Below are 22,178 nucleotides of genomic sequence, written 5' to 3' on the forward strand. Positions count from 1 at the left end.
CACCTACTGGCACAAATGTAGAGGCGAGTAAAACCAGCTAAAATCGGTCTACCCACCTTTTAAGCTGACATAAATCTAAGATAAAAAAAATAGTCCAAATTGTGGTGAGTGTAGTATTCAGCTAATGCAGGATGTAGGAAGATATGGCCTGTTAAAAGGTAAATTGATGCTTTTCTGAAAATCCAATTCATTTATGTTTAGGTTTGGCGTTGTTATGACTTGTGATTATCAATATGACTGCAGGTCATAGTTTATTATCAATGTTTTTTTCCACCACCACATCCCTGCCAAAGAGTCCTTACAGCAGGCAATCTTGAGTGTATGATGATATTATTCCTCATAATGTGAGATGGGCGGGCTCACTGTTCGCTGCTCATGAATATGGAGGCTCCGCAGACATTCCCTCCCTCTTGAACTTGTGTAGCCAGCTCCAGCTCAGGCCAGCAGTCAGTCAGTCAGTCAGTCAGCAGTGGGCTCGGCGTCCGCATGGCCACTGTGTAAACTTTCTTCAACAACAAGGAGGAAACTGTCGGATAACGAAGAAGAGCAGACGCTCGGAGAGTCTGAGGAACATATTAGGAAGAGGTCTTCTATGAATCGGGAACCTGTGCTCCGCTGATCAAAGTGTTGTTTCCCACTCGTGCATGTTTAAACCAGAGGAGAGCTCTGGTGCCGTGTGTCGGCCAGACGACGACTAACAAACGAGTGGCAACAGCAGTCCGGAGGCATGATTTTGAGACGGGGCTCAGTCGTTGTTGCCTTTTTACTCTGCTTTCTGGCAAAGGTATGTGGATTATTTCAGGGGAAAACAGCGGGAAGGGGCACTCATTCAGCTGCTGGGGTGTACTTTGATTGCATATGTGTGTGTCGCCTTAAGTGCACGGCTATGCTAACTTTACATGTAACCATGCCTCATGCAAAATTGTGTCTAGTTAGCGTGCTCCAAGTGCAAATAATGTCAACGGCAGAACAGCACGTTTGGTTTTTACAATTTGTTTTGTAATTTTAATTTTTTTTTATAGAATGAGGTCAAAGTTTTCCCATTGCATTCACTGTTCTGTCCTCAACAGGTGTCGGAGGGAACGGGGCAATTCGAGTTGCAAATCTTATCGATGCACAATGTTAACGGAGAGTTGCTGAACGGCATGTGTTGTGATGGCACACGGAACACGGCGGATAGAAAATGCACACGGGACGAGTGCGATACGTTTTTCCGAGTTTGCCTGAAGGAATACCAGTCGAGAGTTTCTGCTGCAGGGCCCTGCAGCTTCGGATTGGGAGCTACGACTGTCCTCGGAGGGAATACCTTTTCTTTCAAGAGCTCTGTCAGGAATGACAAATCCAGGATAGTATTGCCCTTCAGTTTTGCCTGGCCGGTGAGTTGGAGACTTAAAAAATAAATTATGTTCTGTGTTCCCGGCAACCCTTCTTTCTCTATTCTCCTGCCTCGAGACTGTTTGTTTGCTGGGCAGTTATGTGCAATTACTGCCCGTCAGTCGTTCTCACTCCCTGACAAGTGGATCTTTTGGTAGTTAGCTTTTTTTTTTTTTCTTCTTCTTTTTTTTTTAGAGGAAAGACCCCGTGGTCTCCTCATTATCTGCAGCTATTAACCAGGTGCAGGTATTTTTCTTCTTTAGGCCTAGACCGGTCTATTCTCTCTAAATAGTATTAGGATGGTAATGACACTGCTTTGCATGTTAGATCATCTTAACACCTCACTGTTCAGAATGCATGGGAAAATCTAAAAAGGTGAGTTAATTATGACCTACAGTTACAAACTACTAGATATCCATCAGTAGGATTAAAAATCGAATATTTCATGAGATTGACATTTTAATTTATTCTCTCCAACATAAATCTGCTTGATACTACTTATAACAATGCTTTATTGGCAGTGTTTCCCCCCTGTCTGACTCGATTCAACAAATTAAAAGTTGAGAGAAAAGGTTGGGTGAGCTGTATTCTCCCGGATTTCCTCTGCTTCCCTGGCAGCTGCTCATGTTGCACAGTTCACTAAGTCTAGAGTAAAATCCCACTTTCTGGTTTCCTCAAGTGTCAGCTCTTCTTCATAGAGTAAATAAATGTGCCTGACAGGCCTGTGGGAGAGTTGTAGCTCTGTTAGAGATATGATTTGCCAGGCTGGAGCACATTTCGATGGAGTGAAAAAAGTAGGACTGTGCACACAGACTGACTGGCCCCACAGCTTGGCCCACAAACTTCTCCACTGTGCCTGATGGGTGAAAGGCACAGTCCGCTGGTATGTGTGTGTCCAATTACATCAAGGCTATTTTTACATCAATCTTGATGGAAGTTCTCCTTGTAATTTCAAGCAGTGATGGGTTCAAACGGCCCGATTAAGTGAAAGAACTGGAAGATTGTGTGTGATTTTCTTTTTAAGTTGGACATTTTTATGTGTGTTACCTGTGGGGCAGAACAGGTCATTTAGATTTGTGTTTTCCCTATGATCTGATGGCCAGTAAAACAATGTTCTCAGCAGGGTAGCATGCAATTTGATATGTTCTGTACTTTTTATTTGCTCTCCACTTAGACACTGGCGCCTCACACCTTTTTTTTAAAAGACAAAGGTTTCTGTTTATGTTCACGCCATGGCAGCACTAACTTGGCATGACTGCTCAGAGCCAGATTAGTTTCATCTTACCGGTTGAAAATTCTTCCTACTTTTAAAACGGTACTTGTTGACATTGAAATGAAACCTAGTGCCATTCAAGTTTTAGGACTCTGCTTGCTTTACTCATTTCTTTTCTGACATATTGATGAAATATAAACTAATGGCTTACATGTCCATATCCTAATGAAGGATGTACTGTCATTAAGGGCAGGATATCTAGGGGGGTTATGTTGCCAGCAAAACTTGCAGAAAATGTTGTTTTGTGTAGTCAATGTATCAATTAAGAAATAGCATTTTTAGATACATACATACATTTGATACAACTTTATTGTAGAAAACATGAGTTTGGAGCAGCTATGCTGAGATTTTGGAAATAACAGGATTGCTCATTAGATTCTCTCATCTTTAACTTCAAGTGCTTTACTTCAGTGCACATTAACAATTGTCAGGTTAGGTATGATATTACTCTTTGTCCTTTTCATCAGTTGATTGGCTGTTGTGGACAGATGGCAGTGTGGTGCAATTGGGTTGTTGGGTACTCTGAGTTCATGAAGCCCTCCCCCTTCATCCTCTCTTGTGAGCTGCATGAAGTTGGCCTCTTGTCCAGGCCAAGGGCTTTGTTTAAGTCACGCTCGGTTGGAGCCCAGGCATTTCATCGCTTTAACCTTGCCACCCACAGTAACTGCTGCACTTAATGAGGCTACACACATGTGCTTAGATAGGCAGACAGGTAAGGCGACAGCCATGAATCCCTCTGAATGCCGTCAGCTGGAACATCTTTAATATTGGCACATCGTTTTTTTAGAGCCCTGTATCGTTTTGCCAATGTCACTCGTGCTTTTATTCCACAGAGAAGTGAGGGCCCTCACAGTGTATCAAGCATGGACAATGGTGTGCCCTCAGTGACTACAGTGAGGATTACAGAGCATAATAGAGGCAGTGCAGCTGTAATGCCAGTGCAGGGCAAGCAACAGGAAGCAGTTGTAGTAGACTCAGCAGTGATGAAGTTGGCTCTCAGGCAAACTGACCAAACCTCTGTGGCCACCTCAGCACAATTGTCCATGTTGCACCTATACAAGGAAAGAGAAGACCCTTCTTAATTGGATTCCTTTCAGATGTTGAGCTTTTATGAGCATGTATCTTCTCACCTCCCAACTGGTTTATTTCTTGAGTAATCTCAAGCTTGATTTGACCCGGCACCCCTAATGATGCTCAAATCCAATTTAATTATGCCCACATTTAATAGAATAATTTTGCTCCCTTTGTGACTAAACAAAATGTTTAGTGTGTTCTCCCAGACCTGAGACATGCAGGCATTGCTGTGATTGATTTCTTTTGACAAGTCAGGGCAGTCTGAGAATTGAGATCAGGTAAGTCACAGAACAATAGTCGGCTCAGCCTTGAGGGTAAACTCTGCCAGCAGCTGTGGGGGTAATGACATGTTTGTTTTATATTGTCTGCTCTGATGTGGCAGTTAAGTGCAAATTACTCAAGTGAAAGAGGGAAAAGAACATGTTCGTTCTTTTTTTTTCCTCCCTACCTCACCCTGTCATTTGACTTTTAGTAAAGGCCTTTTTTACTGTACTTGCAGTGTTCTGTCAGTGTGACGTTGCCTAATGGCTTTGCTGCTCATCACAGTTGTTCCATGATGTATGGAAACGTGACATGCATAGAAAATGCATTTAATTTGGGATCACCTGTGCCCTGTTTTTGTTTGCTTGAATAGTTAGTGACCTTTTGCGAAAGACAATGACTGGTTTAGTTAAATGCTTGATATATGACTTTCATTCCTGGTCCTGGGTTCATGTTTGGATCTTTTTTGCCTTTCGGGAGATCCAAATTCTGTTTGCCGTGGCTGTTTTTGTTGGCAAATGGTGAGATTCTTCCGTCGGGGGTAAGGTTTTGTCCTGTCCCTGGGCTCATGTACCTCTGCAGGTTATTTAATAAGCTGTTGATTGTACAGTCTTTCTCCAACTCATGTTGTGATAAAAATTTCTTGCGAAACAATGCATTCCTTCCTTCCTTCCCTCCCAGTGCAGTCGGTGCCTATGAAGGCGATTATGAGAGTTGTCTTTTCATGACTGAGCCGCTTGGCTTTTTGGCAAACAGGGGTGTTACCTAGCAGTCCCAATCATTGGTTGGATCTCAGTTTGATACAATTGAAGAGATTGACTCAGGGAAATTGATACAGAAGGTCAATATCCCTTTGACTGGACTGTTTACATTTCCTGTGTGCTGATTGTAGACCTAGACCAGTCTAATCTGTTGTGCCTTGCCTTTTATTTAGACCTTTGGCTTTTGCTTGTTATTCCGTGAGACATACCTCTTTTTATTTTGTTAAATTACGTTGGAATGGTACATCAGATGGCTCCATTTTGAGTTGAGGACAGAATGAGAGTTGTGCGTGTGTGTAAAGTTCCCCTACTGAGAGGATTCAGTAGGTCTTTTGGCAAGTCAATGTGATTCAAACTGGAATGATCTTTATCGCTAATGTTACTTGTCTGTTGGACAGTGTCTGCTTGGCCAGGAAAGATAAGACGACATATGGCCACACTTATTGCACTTGTGTGTGTGTCTGTGTGTGTCTGCTCTGTAGTTCAAAGAGAATTTGTGAGTCAGCTGGGAGCCTGGGAAAAGTGAACCTGGCAGTGGCAGACAGTTCCAAGCTGATAACCGCCAGAGAGTTATGGAGTGTTAGTGAATGAGGAGTCAGGCAGTATCTCACTTTCTGGAAACAGTTATTTGGTCTGGTACTAAACATCCCAATAATGGCAAGGCTTGTACTTGTTACATCAAGCCAATATGACCTTATTGTTGGAGAATATAAAACCTGTGGATCATCGGCTGTAGTTTATGCGAACATCAACTTTCAGACAGAAGGGGAACGGTAAACGTTGGTATCCAAGGCCAATGTGTTTGAAATTTTGGTTTAAGTGTTTATGGGCTGGGCTGCCCTTAATCATGTTTATGTAATACGTGATCAGTCTGTGGTGGTGATGATGATGCTGCAATAGCTTCCATGTTGAGGCAAGTCCAAATCGCTCAAGACATGGGTGTGTTGTCATGTTGTTGTAGACCTGCCTTTAAAAGAATCAGTCAATAATCCATTAAACTTCACGCCTTTTTTGAGAACAGTCCCCCACAAAGTGATTTAATATTTTCTTTGACACGGTGTGAAGTTTTGTTGTGTAGCAGGTGAAACAGGCTTGTTGAAGTTTTCACTTGGCAGGGATCCATTGCTGCTCCTAATGTAACTGCCTGTAAACTGATAACGTGCTGTTTAAGAAATGGTCAGATTGTTTGAGGGGTCACTAAGAGGTCACTGAAAGGAAGACTTTTCTGTAGTAGAACACAAATTCTAGTTAAGTTTTTTTTTTTTTTTTTTTTTTTTAACTTCTCTATTTCTCATTTTGGTCACTTCTGCCGGAATTTAATGTTGAAATGATGGCGCGCGTGTGTGTGTGTGTCATACTAGTGAATGTGTGTGTTCAGGGATGCTGCATTTTGAGTTCCTGTTTTTAGGATGAGCTCACCATGCTGACTGCGCTGTCATGTACCGTATGTGGGATTTGTTTTTGGTGGCTCTCTCGAACACATTTGCCCTAAACCAAAAGTGTTTCAGAAGTCAATGTGGACACGCAAGTGAGAGTGCAGCCACTGAAAAGATGCATTCAAGTTCAGTTGTACAGGCTGGAAAAAATACTCCCCTAATGGGAAATTAACAGTATAGCGTTGGACACATAAGATGACCACCACGGTCAGAGGACTCATGTTCTGGGTGTTAATGTAACTAGTTGTAGGTTGGGTCATATTAGTGGTGAGGGTGAGTAGTCCCATTACCACAGACTCACTCGAGTTCTTGGTCAACTGATTGCAGCCAATTGTGAGCCAGGATAAAACTGTAAAGACTGCATTTCAAATAATAGCTGCCCTGATTGCAGTGAAACGCTGGCACGAGATGAGACAAATGTCTCCTGGAAAGATGGTAAGTTGAATGGCTGACAAAACAAGGTGAAGCCATGAGAAACAGTCCAGGAGTGAGTCATAGCCTCTTTTTTTTCTTTCAGTGGAAAGTGAAAAGGGGGTTTCCTTTTGAGCAAGGTTTGTTTACCATGAAGTCATTGCAGCAACGAGGGCCATAGCAGCAATGCAGCATTTTGGAAATGCCTCCACGCAGTGCTGCTACGGCCAAGCATGTGTGTGACTATAACAAGTAGGTGTTTTCTACTGGATGCTTGGGCACTGTAAGTGGATTGCACTTTCTCACAATCACATACTTTCTCTCTGACTCTGTCATGCGCGCTCGCAGACACATTGTTTGCTCCCTCATGACTGTGGCACAGGGCAGCGCAAATGTGTAAGCTGATATTGGTGTGAGCGCTACCGACCCTGAATCAGACAAAGCGTTTTTCGGGAGTGCTGAAATCAAGACAGGCCCTCCAGAGTGTAGCACTCTTTAAGTCTCTCTCTGCCTTTCTACCTTTCTTTTTCAGCCTCATATACACTTTTATTGTCTCCATTTTCTACCTTCCTTGACTTTGCCAGTAAAACAGTGTCCTTAAACATTTTGGTAATGATTATTTCATTCATAGCAATCGCCATCACCCTACATTGTAAAACAGGTCAGACTGTGTGCTTTCTTAGAACATTGGAAGTCATCCACTGACTTCTCTCACTGCATTTTGTAAACATGTGAAAATCTGTTTCTAAAGAGCAAAGTTAGTGTAACTGAAGACATATTTTTGGCTTAGCAGGGGGAAGTGTCCTTTTCTACTTGCCATTTGTTTTATTTTGACTCATTCTAGTCATTAGTCCACTGCAGCGCTGCTATATCTGGCTGGCTTTTGGTGCATCAGACACCCTCCTGCTGGGTGGGTGTCCAGCTAGACCAGACCACTGCCCATGTGTCTGTCATCCTAATCTTTGAGATGCAGAGAGCTCTGCACCACCACAAGCTTATCCTCTGTTAATCAGATCAACAGGACCATTGTTATAAGTTAACTGTTAGCAGCTTCTGTCCCAGGCCCCATTGTAAGCTAACTCAATGATGGGCAGATGAAACTGGCAAGGCTGATGAGGTCATGGGAAACCGGAAAGTTGTGGATATTTTCTTTTTAGCCTTAAAGAATTAAACAAAAAACTGAAAGGAAAATATGTTCATCCCTTTTGTTTATTTAAAGTCACACCTAATTGTATACTACCTATACCTATTGTATAATTGCACATTTTTAACTCAAATTTTGCTGCTCTTATTTTCCTCATTGTTTATATCTTCTTATTTTTACTTTTTATATTGTTTACTTGAATGTTATGTTTGTTTGTGGACCAAATTGGTTAAAATGTCTTGTCACCGTGGGATAGAGGGAAACGCAATTTTGATTTCTTTGTATGTTTTGACATGTGAAGAAATTGGCAATAAAGCAGACTTTGACTTTGACTTTTGACTTTGTATACTGAATACCTAATTATTAGGGCTGAAAGTGATGTTCTATTGAAGTATCAAAAATTTGATATTTGGTAAAGGGCAAACTTTGGGGAATCTGGTACAAATTAGTTTGCATGTTTACTAGAAAAACAAAAAGCTGTCTGTGGTTCTCTGCAACGTTATTTTTTATTTTCTCATTGAATGGAAATGTTGATAGTATCTTTTTATGATACAGTGATTGATAATCCTGCTGTTGGCTAACACTTGGCTATCTCTATCTTGTCTTCCTCAGAGGTCCTACACTTTGATAGTGGAAGCCTTGGACGGGAGCAATGAAACCAGTGGTGAGTATTTGGTCTTGTCTGGCATCTCCATCTAGCCCCCCCCTTTCCTCCTTCCTTCACGGCAACGTCTGGGAGGAGTAATATTGAAGGTCAGAAAAGGAAGCCTGTAAGGCGGGAGAGCAGGATAGGGAAGCGAGTGGGGACAGGGGTGGGGGGGTTGCAGACAGAGAGGTATAGACAAGGGGAGGAGTACACAAGGGGCCACGCTGCCCCCCTATGAAAATGTTTTTATTTGGCCGATGACTGATGGCAGGTGCTGCCAGCCAGGGTCGGGGTCACACTGTCTCACTGTCACTGAAGCGTGAAACACAGAGTTCACTATTCGCCCAGCCTGGCGCTGCAACTAGCCCGCAGTCAACGCGGGGGGCCAAGGCCCCTGAGCTATGCTGTCTCGTAGGTTAAAGTTACCTCCGGCTTCAGGTCAGAGTGGAAGTGTACTGCTCGAAAAGACTGTGGGTGTTCTTCCCATGAATGTGGGAAGTACGCAATGATAACATGCTGGATCTAAATTCTGGTCATTAGGGTTTGATTTCTGCTGTTAACAATGCTGGGATTCCTTCTGGTTGACGGTCAGATTGGCGACAGTGTGGTGATTCCAGGGGAGAGAGGGCCCTATCCCTTGTTTATGCAGGTCCGTTTGAGGTCAACAAGGTTTCGGTCTTTTCTGCTGTATTTGCCGCTCCCCAGAGAGCTATTAGGGCATTGGTGTGAAAAGCCCCCTGAATGTACACAGTCAATGCTGGTTAAGCCCCTTTGAGCTCCATTAGGCTAGCTCACAGCTCTGATAGCTTCATATGTTTTGACTATCCTAACTGATACTTAAATGCCAGCTGATTCCTAATCACAATTACAAGTTTTAATATTAAACTTATGTACATTTCATGCACTTTAAGGATTTTTTAATTCCTACCCCAGAGCACTTCCATAAGTCTATATCCAGTGTTTAAGAACAGTATTTTTTTCAGTTTTACAGCTTAAAATGTAGAGTTTCTCAATATTAAATGAATTTGATGCTCAAGCTTGAACTCTCTAAGCCTTATAAAGCTGGTCTGATTTATCTTTAGCTCTGAGCCAGGCAGCAGGTAGTAAGGATGTGCTACTCCTGACACTGCAGGTCAGCAGTTGGTAGAGAAATGCCACACTACTGAGCTCTGGATTCCAGACTACTGGGAAATGTTACCGGCCACTGTGATTTCCCCCCCCCCAAAACACACACACCACCCACACACAAACACACACACACACACCACACACACACACACACACACACACACACACACACACACACACACACACACACACACAGTAAATAAATGACAGCAGGCCATCCCCCACTGCACTGCATTGCATCATACTACACAGTGGAGTGATTCACCCAGCGGTCAGCCACCTATGCTCGTGTGAGTGTTCACAGTAAATACTGGCTTTGACATATTTTTCATTCTCTCCCAGGTGGAAGATTTAGATATCAAGTAGCGAGTGCTATATGTGCAGGTGAATGAGTGGTGCTAATACCAAGGGCTTGTATGTATGTGTACAGTGTAGTGTCTGGAGACTGGGCTGAGCCTGTTTGCTCAGTTTGAGTGTGTTTGCTCTGTGTGTGAAGCTCATTACAGCCTTTGGCACCCAGGTCAGTCCTTGCCCGTTTGACAGTGCCGTGACCTCTTCATGTTTGACATGAAAATAAGTCTGTTTCTGGGTCTAGGTCTGTGTGTTTTTATGTCTCCTTTTGGTGTTGCACAATCACAACATAGGCTCGACCTTTGCTTCCCATCTAAAGTACAGATAGATACCTGTGTTTAAAAATTAAATAAATAAAATGCTGTTAGTTCAATAATGTATGTGCAAAAAAAAATTGCTGATGGCACATTGGCAGACTTCCCAGCAGTGACTGTGACATTGTATCCTCACGTTGTAATTTATGGTGGCTGCGGTTCTGTCCTCGCCTGAGCAGATGCACGAGGCAGCATCTGAGATCAGTAAGCTGTAAACCTGAGAATCAGAAAACCAACCAAGGAGAGTTGGAGAGGGAGCGTGAGAAAAAAAGCACTTAAGAGTGCTCATTACAGGCAGCCTTTTCTTTTTTTCTGCATTTCCTTATGTACTTTTCTTCCTCTTTAGTTGCTTTAATTACATATAATCTGCTATCTAAGAGATCTTCTGCAATTTGTGTTCAAATTTTTGGGTAACCACTGTATGATCACGGAAAACATTGCAACTCCCAAATGTGTAATGTACTGTAGGATGCGGCATTCCACAATTTTCTCCCTGGCTCAAACATTTGATGAACACTAACATAGTTGAGGAAAGAAATGTCATTTTGTCATGTTGATTGTGTCAAAATGTTTTTTGTTTGTTTATTTGTTACATGCAGATTGGAAGTTGATAGAGAAAGCCTCTCATTCAGGCATGATCAACCCCAGCCCGCATTGGCAGAAGCTTACTCACAACGGCCCCGTAGCCCAGTTTGAGTACCAAATCCGGGTCAGCTGTGATGAGCACTACTACGGCTTTGGCTGCAACAAGTTTTGTCGGCCCAGGGATGAGTTCTTTGGGCATTACACATGCGACTACAATGGAAACAAGACCTGTCTGGAAGGCTGGTCCGGACCTGACTGCAACACCGGTAAGCCTCGCTGAAATGGCAGCAAGTAGTGATGGGTGATGGAAACGCTGATCAAGACAGCGGCTCAAGACAGTCGGATTAGTATTTATGACTATGAATGAGTCTTCTTAAAGTAGCAGCCAGGCTGTAATCTGTGATTCATGGTGATACATGGTCTGCTGAGTTGTTTGCATTGAATGGAAGGCTTTGTTTCTTAACTCTTGCATCCTTTTTTCTTTACTTGCTTCTCATTGCCTATAAGGCCAGAAAGTCAGCATGGGCAGTAGTCACTTTTTTATTAAATATGTTACTGTGTTATATGGCAGTGCAAACTTGGTGTTTTGTCAACAGCAGCCTTTGTTCTCGCAGGCTGAAATGTCATAGCGGGTAGTTATTATAATAATTTACTGCTATAATTAAAACATGCTAAAAAAAATGGAGCTAGGTTTGAATCTAGTTACCAGGCAGTGATTGTTCTTCTTCCTCCTCTAGCAATATGTCGACAAGGCTGCAGCACTGAACATGGATCATGTAAGGAGCCAGGTGGATGCAAGTAAGTGACAGAGGCAGCTCTGTATGATTTATTAGTCTGTTGTGAGTGATTTTACTACTTTTTTACTATGTAAAATGTCAAACCTGGTTTGTTCAAGTGTCTTTACTAATTATGTAGACCGGGGCCAGAAGCCTGTGGTGTGGATCATTCCAATATGCAGGGATTGTGTCAAAGCACCACTTCTGTCATGGCATGGATCTTTCCCTGTATGTGCTGTTTTCTGGCCAAGAGACTATCAGTACCAGGGCTTTAACAGAGATGCAGGCTGAGCTGCTTATAAATCTCTTGTGCAGCTTTGAACTGGAGCTGCCAGTCTGAGAAAAGGGAGAGGCTCAACTGCCAAGACTTCCATGTTGGAAATGTAGGCTATGCGTTTCCCTCGAATGAGGCAAGTGTTATCAGTCAAATCGTGTGTAACATTCGGATGAGCCTTAAAGTGTATTGTTTGTGTAGCTAATGGCTTCCTAATGCTGTTTATGCACACAGCCAGAGGAAAAGCCAGGCGCAGATGGATATCAGAGCTGGGGCATTGTGTGCAGTAAGAGTTGTATCTCATCCTCATCCTGGAGGAGGCCCTTCACTGGCTGACTCTCCCCACAGCTCAGGCATTGGTTGCTTTCTTAGTTGTCTGATTTGGCTATAGATCAAGCACAGTGACCATCAGGTTTGTTCATTTTCTGCCGCAGCTTTGTTGTGTTTCCCAAGCTTTAGACATCATCAGGTTTCTTGTAAGTGCTTGTGTGGCCACCGGCAGAACAAGGGGTTGAATTGCTTTAGTCTTTCCACAGGTGTGGCCATATTTAAAGCTCTGGGTTTAACTCTGTTTATATGCACTCTGCCAACAAACTCTCCAGGCCAGCTCTACTACCATTGTAGTCGGGGAGTAGTTTTTTCTTGTTCTGTTGCAGTGTTAAACAACAGCAGTACCTAGCAACATTGGTTGCAGGTTAGGGTAGCCTCCTTGTCACTACCTCTGTCAGTAGTAGATTGATGTCACTCCATAGGATTTTCTTTTAGTAGTCTCACTTTGCCAGACCTTCCTCCACTGCGGTAGACTGAGATGACGATGGAGAAGCGACCAAGCACCTTCTTGTTTACATTCAATATAGCGCCCACCAAAGCACAGCAACCCGTTGATGTCACTTCTACATCACCCCGGTTTGTTGGTCTGATTGGTTGAAGGAATATCCAGTTGTGTACGGAGTCATTTGAACTATGCCCGTTGGTCACACCTTTTGCAGAGAAAAGACAGAGCAGACTCCCCAGACCAATGCTCCCTCTCAATCCTATTGAGCTTGGCTTGGTCTGGTGATAGCCAGACTACCACTGCAGTGCTGTGGACAAGGGTCTGGCGAGTCCCCACAGCTTTCCGGGATGGGAGAAAACGTGCTCTGGTTTATTGGCATTTCTTTAAACCAATCGCAATAGTCACGGCCGGTGCAAAAGCACCGGGAAAAGCTGCGATGCTGCTCCAAAATAGCATCGGAAGGAATTTGTTTTGGTGGAACATGTACGTTTTAAAAGTTTTTTTTAGTCGTGCAATAGAAAATTCAGATTGGACAGCTAGCTGTCTGGATTTACCCTGCAGAGATCTGTGAAAAAAGTTAACCATAGTCCTCATAAATCAACCAGAGTTTGAAATGCCAACACAAAGGAAGCCCAAGGCAACGGATGTCCGGCCTAAATTTGTGAAATCAGGCAGAATTTCCGTTGGCAACGGAGCAATCCCAGAAGTGGAACGTCAACGATATAGAGTAATACCAGTGCAACTGTGGACCAATATTGCCACTGTAGAAAAATAGTTTGAAAAGCATTAACTACAGAGCCACAACAAATACTTTTTAAAAAGAGGTCAGTTTTAATGTTGAGGGTTGAAATCTTTCTGGTCAGCTGTGCTGCACAATTTAATGTCACATTCCCAAGTAATTTGGCTGTGTAATAACTGTAAATGATTTGAGATCCTGCTGAGGAACCCTGCTCTGCTTCTCATGGAGAGGATTAGCACACTTTTAAGAATAGCCTCTTTAATCACAGACAGAGGTTTACTTAACCACCGCGTTTATTTTTACAGTCCGTCCATTCCTTGGGGCTAATCAGCGCGCCGCTCCCCCAGAGGGACACTATTTCCTGTCACTAGGCTCCACAGCAGCAACTGTATCATCACCTCTCCACCTTTTTGAGGAGCAGACTTATCAGTCAGGCTGGATTTCAGTCTTAATTATAGAGCCCTGGAAGAAAAGGGGCAGCATTAATGGTGTAATTATGGACCTGGACATTTCAGTGGTCAGCAAGCTGTGTTCCCCTCCTTGGCCTTGGGGAACAAGCCTGCCTCCTGACTCATGGGAACCAGGATGAGCAGCACTGTAACAGCCGAACACTCCTCTCTGCAACGATGTCTCTGCTGCCAAGCCACAGGCAGAGTGTTGTTAAAGGGAGCGTCTGGCCGCATGCTAATGTTAGCTGTGCTACAGGTCCCATTGGAGCTGTAATTTAGTGTTTTGTTTTTTTCTGTTTGGTAAAATGCTAAATAGTCCTCTGTTTCCCCGTCTGCAAGTATTGTTTAAAAGCTGTTGCATAAACACCCTGCTACTTAAGGTTCATTTGTGGGTTTTTAAGACGCAGCCCAATGTTGAGGGCTAGAATACAGGCTCTTTGTTTTATTTGTGCAGCTCCACTCTGTACATGCTAAGGTGTAGTAATTAAATTCAGATTAATGCTTGGGAAAGAATTTGGAATAAACAAAAGATTTAAGATATTATCATTTTCAGATACCACAGGGATTATCTTTTTCTTGCTGTGATTTTGGTGAATTTTCTGGAATGTTCTGCATGTGTCACTACTATGGCATGTGGGTGTGTATATTTGGGCTGATTTTTATTTTATGTCCCACATCTGAGGCTAACGGCATGGCTTTCTGTATCTTGCAGGTGTCTGTATGGCTGGCAGGGCCAGTACTGTGACAAGTGCATCCCCCACCCTGGCTGTGTACATGGCACCTGTGGAGAACCCTGGCAGTGCCTGTGCGACACCAACTGGGGCGGCCACCTTTGCGATAAAGGTTAATTCCCATGTCTAATTTCAGTTGCTGTGGGAGTACCTTGTGTTGTGTCAAAACTAGCAAAAGTTGTATAAAACAATTCTTCTTTATCAGACCTGAACTACTGTGGTACTCACCAGCCATGCCTGAATGGAGGGACATGTAGCAACACAGGGCCTGACAAGTACCAGTGTACCTGTGCTGAGGGATACTCTGGTGGCAACTGTGAGAGAGGTGAGTGTCTGTAACCTTCTGCAAGATAATCTTTAGCTTTCTTTGTTATTGCTCGCAAGCTTTTAACGTGCACTCCACTGATACTGTGTACTCGTCATGAGTACTAGTCAGCCCTGTTGGGAACTTTCTAAAGTCTGAGAAAGTAACCTTGGATTGAGCTCATAACTTTACATTTATACCATTATGAACTGGGGTTGTGGTGTTGGAAAGGTGTGGGAAACCAGGTGTGGAGGATCTAACAATAAATGCTATCATGTTCCATTATGGGAAATGTAGGAACCGGTCTCTGTAGCTGTTGACTTGTAATTGGGGATACTAGTCTGAATATCTTGTATGCTGCCGCTTTGTTTTTGACCAATCTTTATTTAATCTTTCGCAAGTCCCCAACTTTGTGAAAGCCTCGCTTAAAGCTACTTACATCTTTAGTGAATGAAGTCATATTGCTCTGGCTAAATCTTGTTTTTAACATTTTTCGGCAAACAAAAATAGAGGCTTCACGATTCCCTAGAACTTTTTTATGTTTTCTTTTTAGTTTATACAATTTACACTTGGAACTTAAAATTAATTATAGTAAGTGGGTAGGTTCTTGTCTTTCTGAGCTTGCAGACAAAAGGTCAAAGGGGCCTTGAGTTTGTAATCAGAGGAGGTGGTAACTTGGCAATAATCTTGTTTCCACTTCAGCGTGAGTGGCCCCTGAGTCAGGTAATCCACCAGTTTGATTTTCAGGGGCCGGTCATCCCTCTGCTCCTCAGGCACTCGAGACAGATGGGTGGGGTGCTAAGGTTCAGCTTCTGTGAACACTTACCATGGAGATGATGGTTTCTTCCTCATTAAATCTGAGCCTCGCGGGGTGCTGACAGCTTAACTGCAGAGATGTCACAAAACTGGACCCTTCGTAACAGGAGGTCCGTCGACCAGGGGATACGTCAGGCTATTGTAACACGGAAGCCCCAGTGTGCAGCGCTTCATCCTCTTCCTCCCTACGGCATACCATAGCCGCCGTCCACTGATCACATCCAACCACCTAGTTATTGCCAGAGTGAATCATTCATTTTTGATTCATTGGGGACCCACTCGTCCTTAACTCGTTCATAAAGGAGAAACTCCAGGGTAGAGCTCCCCCCTCTGCCGCTCGCCCTCCCGCCAGTCTCTCATCTTGTGCCGCCTCACAGAGGAAGAATGGCGAGGAGTCAGAGGGAAGTCACGGTGCGTTGGTCAGGTCAACTTAGCATGAAAGATGATTTCCTGGTGGTGTGGTCTGCTGGGCGGGTAATGAGAGTGAGATGGGGGGCTTTTGAGCGGGCTTTTGGGACACGGGAGGGGTTATGGGTGAGGGAAGTTGACCCCTGGGTATGTTCTGCTGACAGGCAGAGGAGTGTTTTTTTTTTTTTTTTTTTTTTTCAAAGGAACGAGAGTCTGAAGCTGAAATGCTTTTTTGCATCTGATTTGTGTTTCTTGTGAATAATAGGTCAAATGTAGATGACATGTCACAGGAAAATATTCTCATGTCAGCTGCAATAGCAGAAAAAACAATATAGATTGAGATCTGCAAAAAAGGGTAAAATCACTAAATAAGTGTCATAAATTCAAAAAAGGAAAATCCAAGTGTGTATTTTTTTCCTTTTTAAAAGTGATTCACACTGAGTGACATGTTCGCAAAAACATTCTTTCTCTTTCTAGCCGAACATGCCTGTCTGTCCAATCCATGCTCTAATGGAGGGAGCTGTTCAGAAACCAGTCAAGGCTACGAATGTCAGTGCGCGCCAGGCTGGAGCGGCCCCTCCTGCACTATCAGTGAGATTGCACTCTACCTTTACCCGTTAAATGTCAGTACTCCTCACAGAAAAGATCATGTTGAATAACCAGACTTGACTTCTTCTGCTTAGATGTTGACGACTGCGCTCCAAACCCCTGCAATCACGGTGGAACCTGCCAGGATATAGTCAACGGTTTCAAGTGTCACTGTCCTTCACAGTGGACGGGGAAGACATGTCTGATAGGTGAGCCACACAGCCTTTCTTCCTCTTTCCACCACGTCACGCCTGTCAACTGCACATGCAAATGCCTCTAATCCCTTCTCTCCCTCTCCAGATGCCAACGAATGCGAGAACAAGCCTTGTGTCAATGCCAACTCATGCCGCAACCTGATTGGTGGATACTTCTGCGAGTGCGTCCCCGGTTGGATGGGGCAGAACTGCGACATTAGTGAGTTGAAGGCTGTCAGCTACAGCTGTGGAGTGGGACACCTGTCCAGCTCCTCCTCTTTTTTATGTATTTATTTATTTCTCTTCATTCAGTACAGGCTGAATAAAAGCTGTAAAATGGAAGCAAACAGTTGGACAAGTGCAGCCCTTTTCTTGCAGTGTAAAATAATCTGCCATATCATTAGCGGTCCTGTGTGTGGCCAAGGCTGTGGTGACAATCCCAGGACTAGTTTCACTTGGCAGCAGACAGGATTGCTCAATACTCGTGTGTTGCACTGACTCTGAACCACGTAATCCAGCTCTCTCTAGCTCTGACTATGATTTTTAAAGGCCCCTAGAACTATTCAGTCAATCTGTTGAGATTTAATCCACATATTTGTTTTCCCGTCCAGATATAAACGACTGCAAGGACCAGTGCCAGAATGGGGGAACTTGTAAGGTACGTGTCGGGTCAAAAACATCTCGCTTTATCTGGCTTTGCCAGCTTGTTTGTTTGTTTTATTGTGTCTTTTTGTTGAAGACCGAGACATTTACATTGGTTGTATAAATAGCTGCTGTAAACTGTTCTCTCCAAACCGACAATGGAATTGTTGTGGAATTCCTCTCTGAAATCAAATCTGAGGGGAGTGGGTTCAGAGGGGTTTCGAAGGGAGGGACACACAAGTTCCTTGACCACACTAGATTGAATTACCATAAACATTATTGTGTTGAGCCCGAGCCAGGAAAATGTTGTAATAATTGTGGAGCTGTGATAATGTCCCTCCAAAGTTGGCACGCCCCCCCCCCTTCTCTGAGCCTCGCTCTTCACTCTATTCCCTGGTTTGACAGTTATTGTTTGGACCCCACCCTTTCAAAGCAGATAATCAAAGTTTTGGCTGCATGAGGTTAACCCTGGTTTTGGTCTGTCTCTCTCTTTCTCTCAGGACTTAGTAAATGGCTATCGTTGCGTGTGTCCCCCTGGCTTTGCCGGCGAGCATTGTGAGAGAGACATCGACGAGTGTGCGAGCTCACCGTGCCTGAACGGCGGCCGCTGTCAGGACGAAGTTAATGGCTTCCAGTGCCTGTGTCTGGCTGGGTTTTCAGGAAATCTCTGCCAGGTGAGACACAACTCCCACCACTATTATGAACAAAATTAAGCACACGTGCGTGCATCCCCTCTGCTGTGATTAAGCATCTTAAGCCCTTGCCCACCCCCCAGCCCCCTCTATCTTTGGGTTCGTTGTAAAGTTTTCCTGCCCCACCCTCCTTAAATGGCTGTTGTTCCACAGTCCTTCTTTTTAAAAGGGAGTGCTTTGTTGAAGCTGCTCCTGGCTACAGCGGGATACATTCCTCAGTGCTGAAGCCCAGACTCTGAGGATCCTATGTCTCTGCCTTGTTTTTCCCCTTTCCTCCAAGTGCTGTGCGTGTGTTGTTTCCTGGCACAGCCTGTAGGGAGGATGCTGTGGGTTTTGCTTCGTTCAGTGTAGCAGAAACCATGTCGGCTATCAGGTTCACCACTCTCTATTCAATACCTTTCTGCCCTAGCTGGATATCGATTACTGCTCCCCCAACCCGTGTCAGAATGGAGCGCCCTGCTTCAACCTGGCCACAGACTACTACTGCGCTTGCTCAGAGGACTACGAGGGCAAAAACTGCTCTCATCTCAAAGACCACTGTCGCACCACCACTTGTAAAGGTACGTGTCCTCCTGCCTGCAACAGCCACAAGCTTTTTACTCTTTGTTTTTTTCCAGGACATTGCTGTGAGGTGATCTGCATAGCATGCTGTAGTAAAATGCTGAATAAGATCAGGTCTTTTGGCCATTTGCGTGAACACGTTGCCCACATTTTTCCCATGAGGGCAATCCCTATATTTTAGTTTTTGTGTGCTGAAGTTTCTTGGCCAAGGTGAGCGGGAGTTTTTTTTTTTTTCTTCCTGAGTGTAGCTCCCTAAATGTACTCCCCCCTCCATCTCAGCAAAGCTTTTCCAATAATTCTCCTCTCCTCTGAGTTCCCTGAAAATCTGGCAAAAGGCTGATAGCACTGTGTGTGTTCTTGGTAATGACTTGGTGGGCTACCTCTTCTTCCCCCCCTCAACGTACGTGTGTGTGTGTGTGTGGACCAACAGACGGTGAGATTCTCTCTGCTCTTGGCAAGAATTAAGTGATTACAGGGGAGAAAATTTACCCTGTTCTCCTAACCTGATCAGACAGGGGGAAAGGAAGGGATTTTAGTGCAGAGTGAAAAAGATCACTATGAATTGCTTATGAAAGCATAACAGCTTATCGCTGTTTCTTCCATCATTTTTTCTTTACACATTCTTACACTGATATGGTTTTTCTTAGGGGATGGTGATTTTTATCATCAGTAAAGGCCTGTACATTGTATAGCTCTTTCTTAATCTCTTCCTATCTCTTTGTCACTTTTTGGCTCTCCCATTCATTTTTTTAGAACAGAGTAGCAAGCTGTTTTTGTCATTTGAATATCAGGAATAAACTAAATTCCCATGTTTTATTATCACTTAGAAGACACAAACCACATTTTAATATTTGGAGCGAGCCAAGGTTTGTCAGTTGTTTCACTGTCTTAACGGTTTCTCCTCTCCACAGTGATTGACAGCTGCACAGTTTCCGTGGCGTCCAACAGCACACCGGGAGGAGAGCGCTACATTTCGTCAAATGTGTGTGGACCTCACGGCCGCTGCCGGAGCCAGGCTGGGGGCCAGTTCAGCTGCGAGTGCCAGGAGGGCTTCAGAGGCACCTACTGCCATGAGAGTAAGACCAGACTCCAAACACGCAATACAGAATACAAGGCACAACTGATCATGGTACATCAGACAGGCCTCTGCAAGAGCACTCTCAAACTCACATTTTTCTTTTCTTCTACTTAACAAAACAACAAACAATCAGATATCAACGACTGTGAGAGTAACCCATGCCGCAATGGAGGCACCTGCATTGACAAAGTCAGCGTGTACCAGTGCATCTGTGGCGACGGCTGGGAGGGCGACCACTGCGAGATCAGTGAGTAGGACTGCTCAAACCCACACCTCCCTCATGGGACTGTTGATTCCATGTTTCAACATACAAAGTGTGATGATGTGTTTGATATGCTGCACGTAAATCACACTCTATCCAATGTCTCCACCAGACATCGATGACTGCAGTACCAACCCCTGTCATAATGGAGGGACATGTCGAGACCTGGTGACTGATTTCTTCTGTGAATGCAAGAATGGCTGGAAGGGAAAAACGTGCCACTCCCGTAAGAGACTTTATTTTTTTATTTTTTTTTTCTTCCTTTCTTTCTTCTCCACACCCATGTAGTCTGTCTGTGCAGGCTCATGGTATGTGCTTATGTCTTTATATAACAACCCGTGTGTGTGTGTGTGTGTGTTAAGAAACTAAGACTTGAAATGCTTTCTCCAGGGGAAAGTCAATGTGATGAAGCCACATGTAACAACGGAGGCACTTGCCACGATGAGGGTGACACGTTCCAATGCAGGTGTTCCCCAGGGTGGGAGGGTACGACGTGTAACATAGGTGAGTCACACAGTCACTGTTTGGTTCAGTGTTATATATTTACACAAACACACACAAAACATTGCTTTGTGGGAGAGCTCTGTCTTGTTCCAGATATTAATCAGATCTGTCAGTTCAGCGAGGTCCAACAGTTTTTATCCCTTCTATCTGTCAGCGCTCCCTCTTCTCCCATCTCCCTCCTTCTCCCTCTCCCCTGAGTGCTGACAGATATCCGCTTAAAATCCCTGATTGCACTGACAATACACTTCAAAGTCATGGAATGCAGATTCCCTCAGAGAAAACGGAAAGCCAAACCAACAGTCTCCTGTGACAGTTTTTTTTAAAGTTTATAAGCAGTGATTTTTACTGATAATCCTCTTCAAAGTTGGGGGGGGGGAAACTGACTGACACAACAATTTTTGTCTTTCTCTCTATTTCAGCCAAAAACTCAAGTTGTCTGCCAAACCCGTGTGAGAATGGAGGTACCTGCGTGGTGACTGGGGAGTCGTTTACCTGCGTCTGCAAGGAAGGCTGGGAGGGTCCCACGTGCACCCAGAGTAAGTGCTCGTTAAATTGTAGACGGCATAAGGGTGGACAGCTATTGCTATTAAATGATGATAAACCACCTCCTGCTACCTAGTGCAGCGGTGAAGTCTTGCATGCATCTAATTAAAACTGACTCTCCCATTCCCTCTTGATCTGTACCTTTTTTATATATAGATTTTATCTCTTTCCTCTCAACCTCGGCTGCTGCCAGCCATGAGAGGAGAGAGAAGAGGGGGAAAAAGGGGCTCGGGAAAAGTGGAGACAGATGTTTCTCCCCCTCCTCCTCCTCCAACACACACCCCTCTTTCCCCTCTCATCGTTCTATTCCTGTCCAAACAGTGACATGTCGGCTCGTTCTACAGCTTTGCTCCATTTCCCTGGGATCTCTGCCTATGTATGCATGTACCCCAAAACATACATTTCCTGATCTTTTGTAAGCGAGGGAGAAACTGTCGAGGTGGGAATCTGGGTGTGGACAATTTGTCGGTGGTGGGTGGGTGTGTGGGAGGGGGATCAATTGTTTGCAGAGTAGGCAGAAAATCAGACGGTGCAGAGTCCAGGCCCAACCGGCCCAACACACCTTTGCACACGCAAGCTCAGACGTGCTCTTTGCTGTCATGTGCACTAAACACTCATACATTAGAGAGAAAAAAAATACAACACTCACTACTGTCTGTCTCTCTCTCCCCCTCCCTTCCTTTATTTTTTTGTCTCTTAGATACCAACGACTGCAGTCCCCACCCATGGTAGGTGGAAGCCAAACATTTCCTGTAGATTTAGACAGATGTAAACAGGGTGCTCCTCCTGTATCGTAGTTTCTCACCTGCAGGCATTCTCTCTCACCGTCTCAATGCTGAGAACCAGGCATACACCCTTCACTGTCATTCCTGGGATGCAATCAGCTAAATCTTTTGTGAATTCCCAGGCACAAGTCTTATTTAGCCACATACCACTGGAGCTCACTCCCATATGCATTTACACTTGTCAAAAAAAGAACAAGCCTGATTGCCATAATTACCTTTTGAGAAATGATTGTAGCTGATTATTAAAACTTAAATAGATGTCAGTGTGTAAAACAAGCCTGATGTACAAGCTGAAGTCT

General features: G+C 44.2%; 1 protein-coding gene across 1 annotated transcript in view; it reads left to right on the top strand.

Annotated features, from left to right (window-relative positions):
- Nucleotides 1-423: 423 nt before the first annotated feature.
- The window catches only part of jag1b (jagged canonical Notch ligand 1b), a 28,220-nt gene continuing 6,465 nt past the window's right edge, over nt 424-22,178 (top strand). The window contains exons 1-19 of the mRNA XM_032540877.1: nt 424-784; nt 1,071-1,376; nt 8,347-8,398; nt 10,773-11,024; nt 11,496-11,556; nt 14,484-14,614; nt 14,708-14,827; nt 16,508-16,621; nt 16,714-16,827; nt 16,919-17,032; nt 17,424-17,470; nt 17,955-18,128; nt 18,556-18,706; nt 19,619-19,783; nt 19,919-20,032; nt 20,160-20,273; nt 20,438-20,551; nt 20,971-21,087; nt 21,795-21,822. Coding sequence (XP_032396768.1) covers nt 728-784; nt 1,071-1,376; nt 8,347-8,398; nt 10,773-11,024; nt 11,496-11,556; nt 14,484-14,614; nt 14,708-14,827; nt 16,508-16,621; nt 16,714-16,827; nt 16,919-17,032; nt 17,424-17,470; nt 17,955-18,128; nt 18,556-18,706; nt 19,619-19,783; nt 19,919-20,032; nt 20,160-20,273; nt 20,438-20,551; nt 20,971-21,087; nt 21,795-21,822 — 2,345 coding nt within the window. The 5' untranslated portion in view covers nt 424-727. The remainder of the gene's footprint in view (nt 785-1,070; nt 1,377-8,346; nt 8,399-10,772; nt 11,025-11,495; nt 11,557-14,483; nt 14,615-14,707; nt 14,828-16,507; nt 16,622-16,713; nt 16,828-16,918; nt 17,033-17,423; nt 17,471-17,954; nt 18,129-18,555; nt 18,707-19,618; nt 19,784-19,918; nt 20,033-20,159; nt 20,274-20,437; nt 20,552-20,970; nt 21,088-21,794; nt 21,823-22,178) is intronic.

The sequence above is a fragment of the Etheostoma spectabile genome, chromosome 17, assembly GCF_008692095.1.
Source record: "Etheostoma spectabile isolate EspeVRDwgs_2016 chromosome 17, UIUC_Espe_1.0, whole genome shotgun sequence".
NCBI lineage: Eukaryota > Metazoa > Chordata > Actinopteri > Perciformes > Percidae > Etheostoma > Etheostoma spectabile.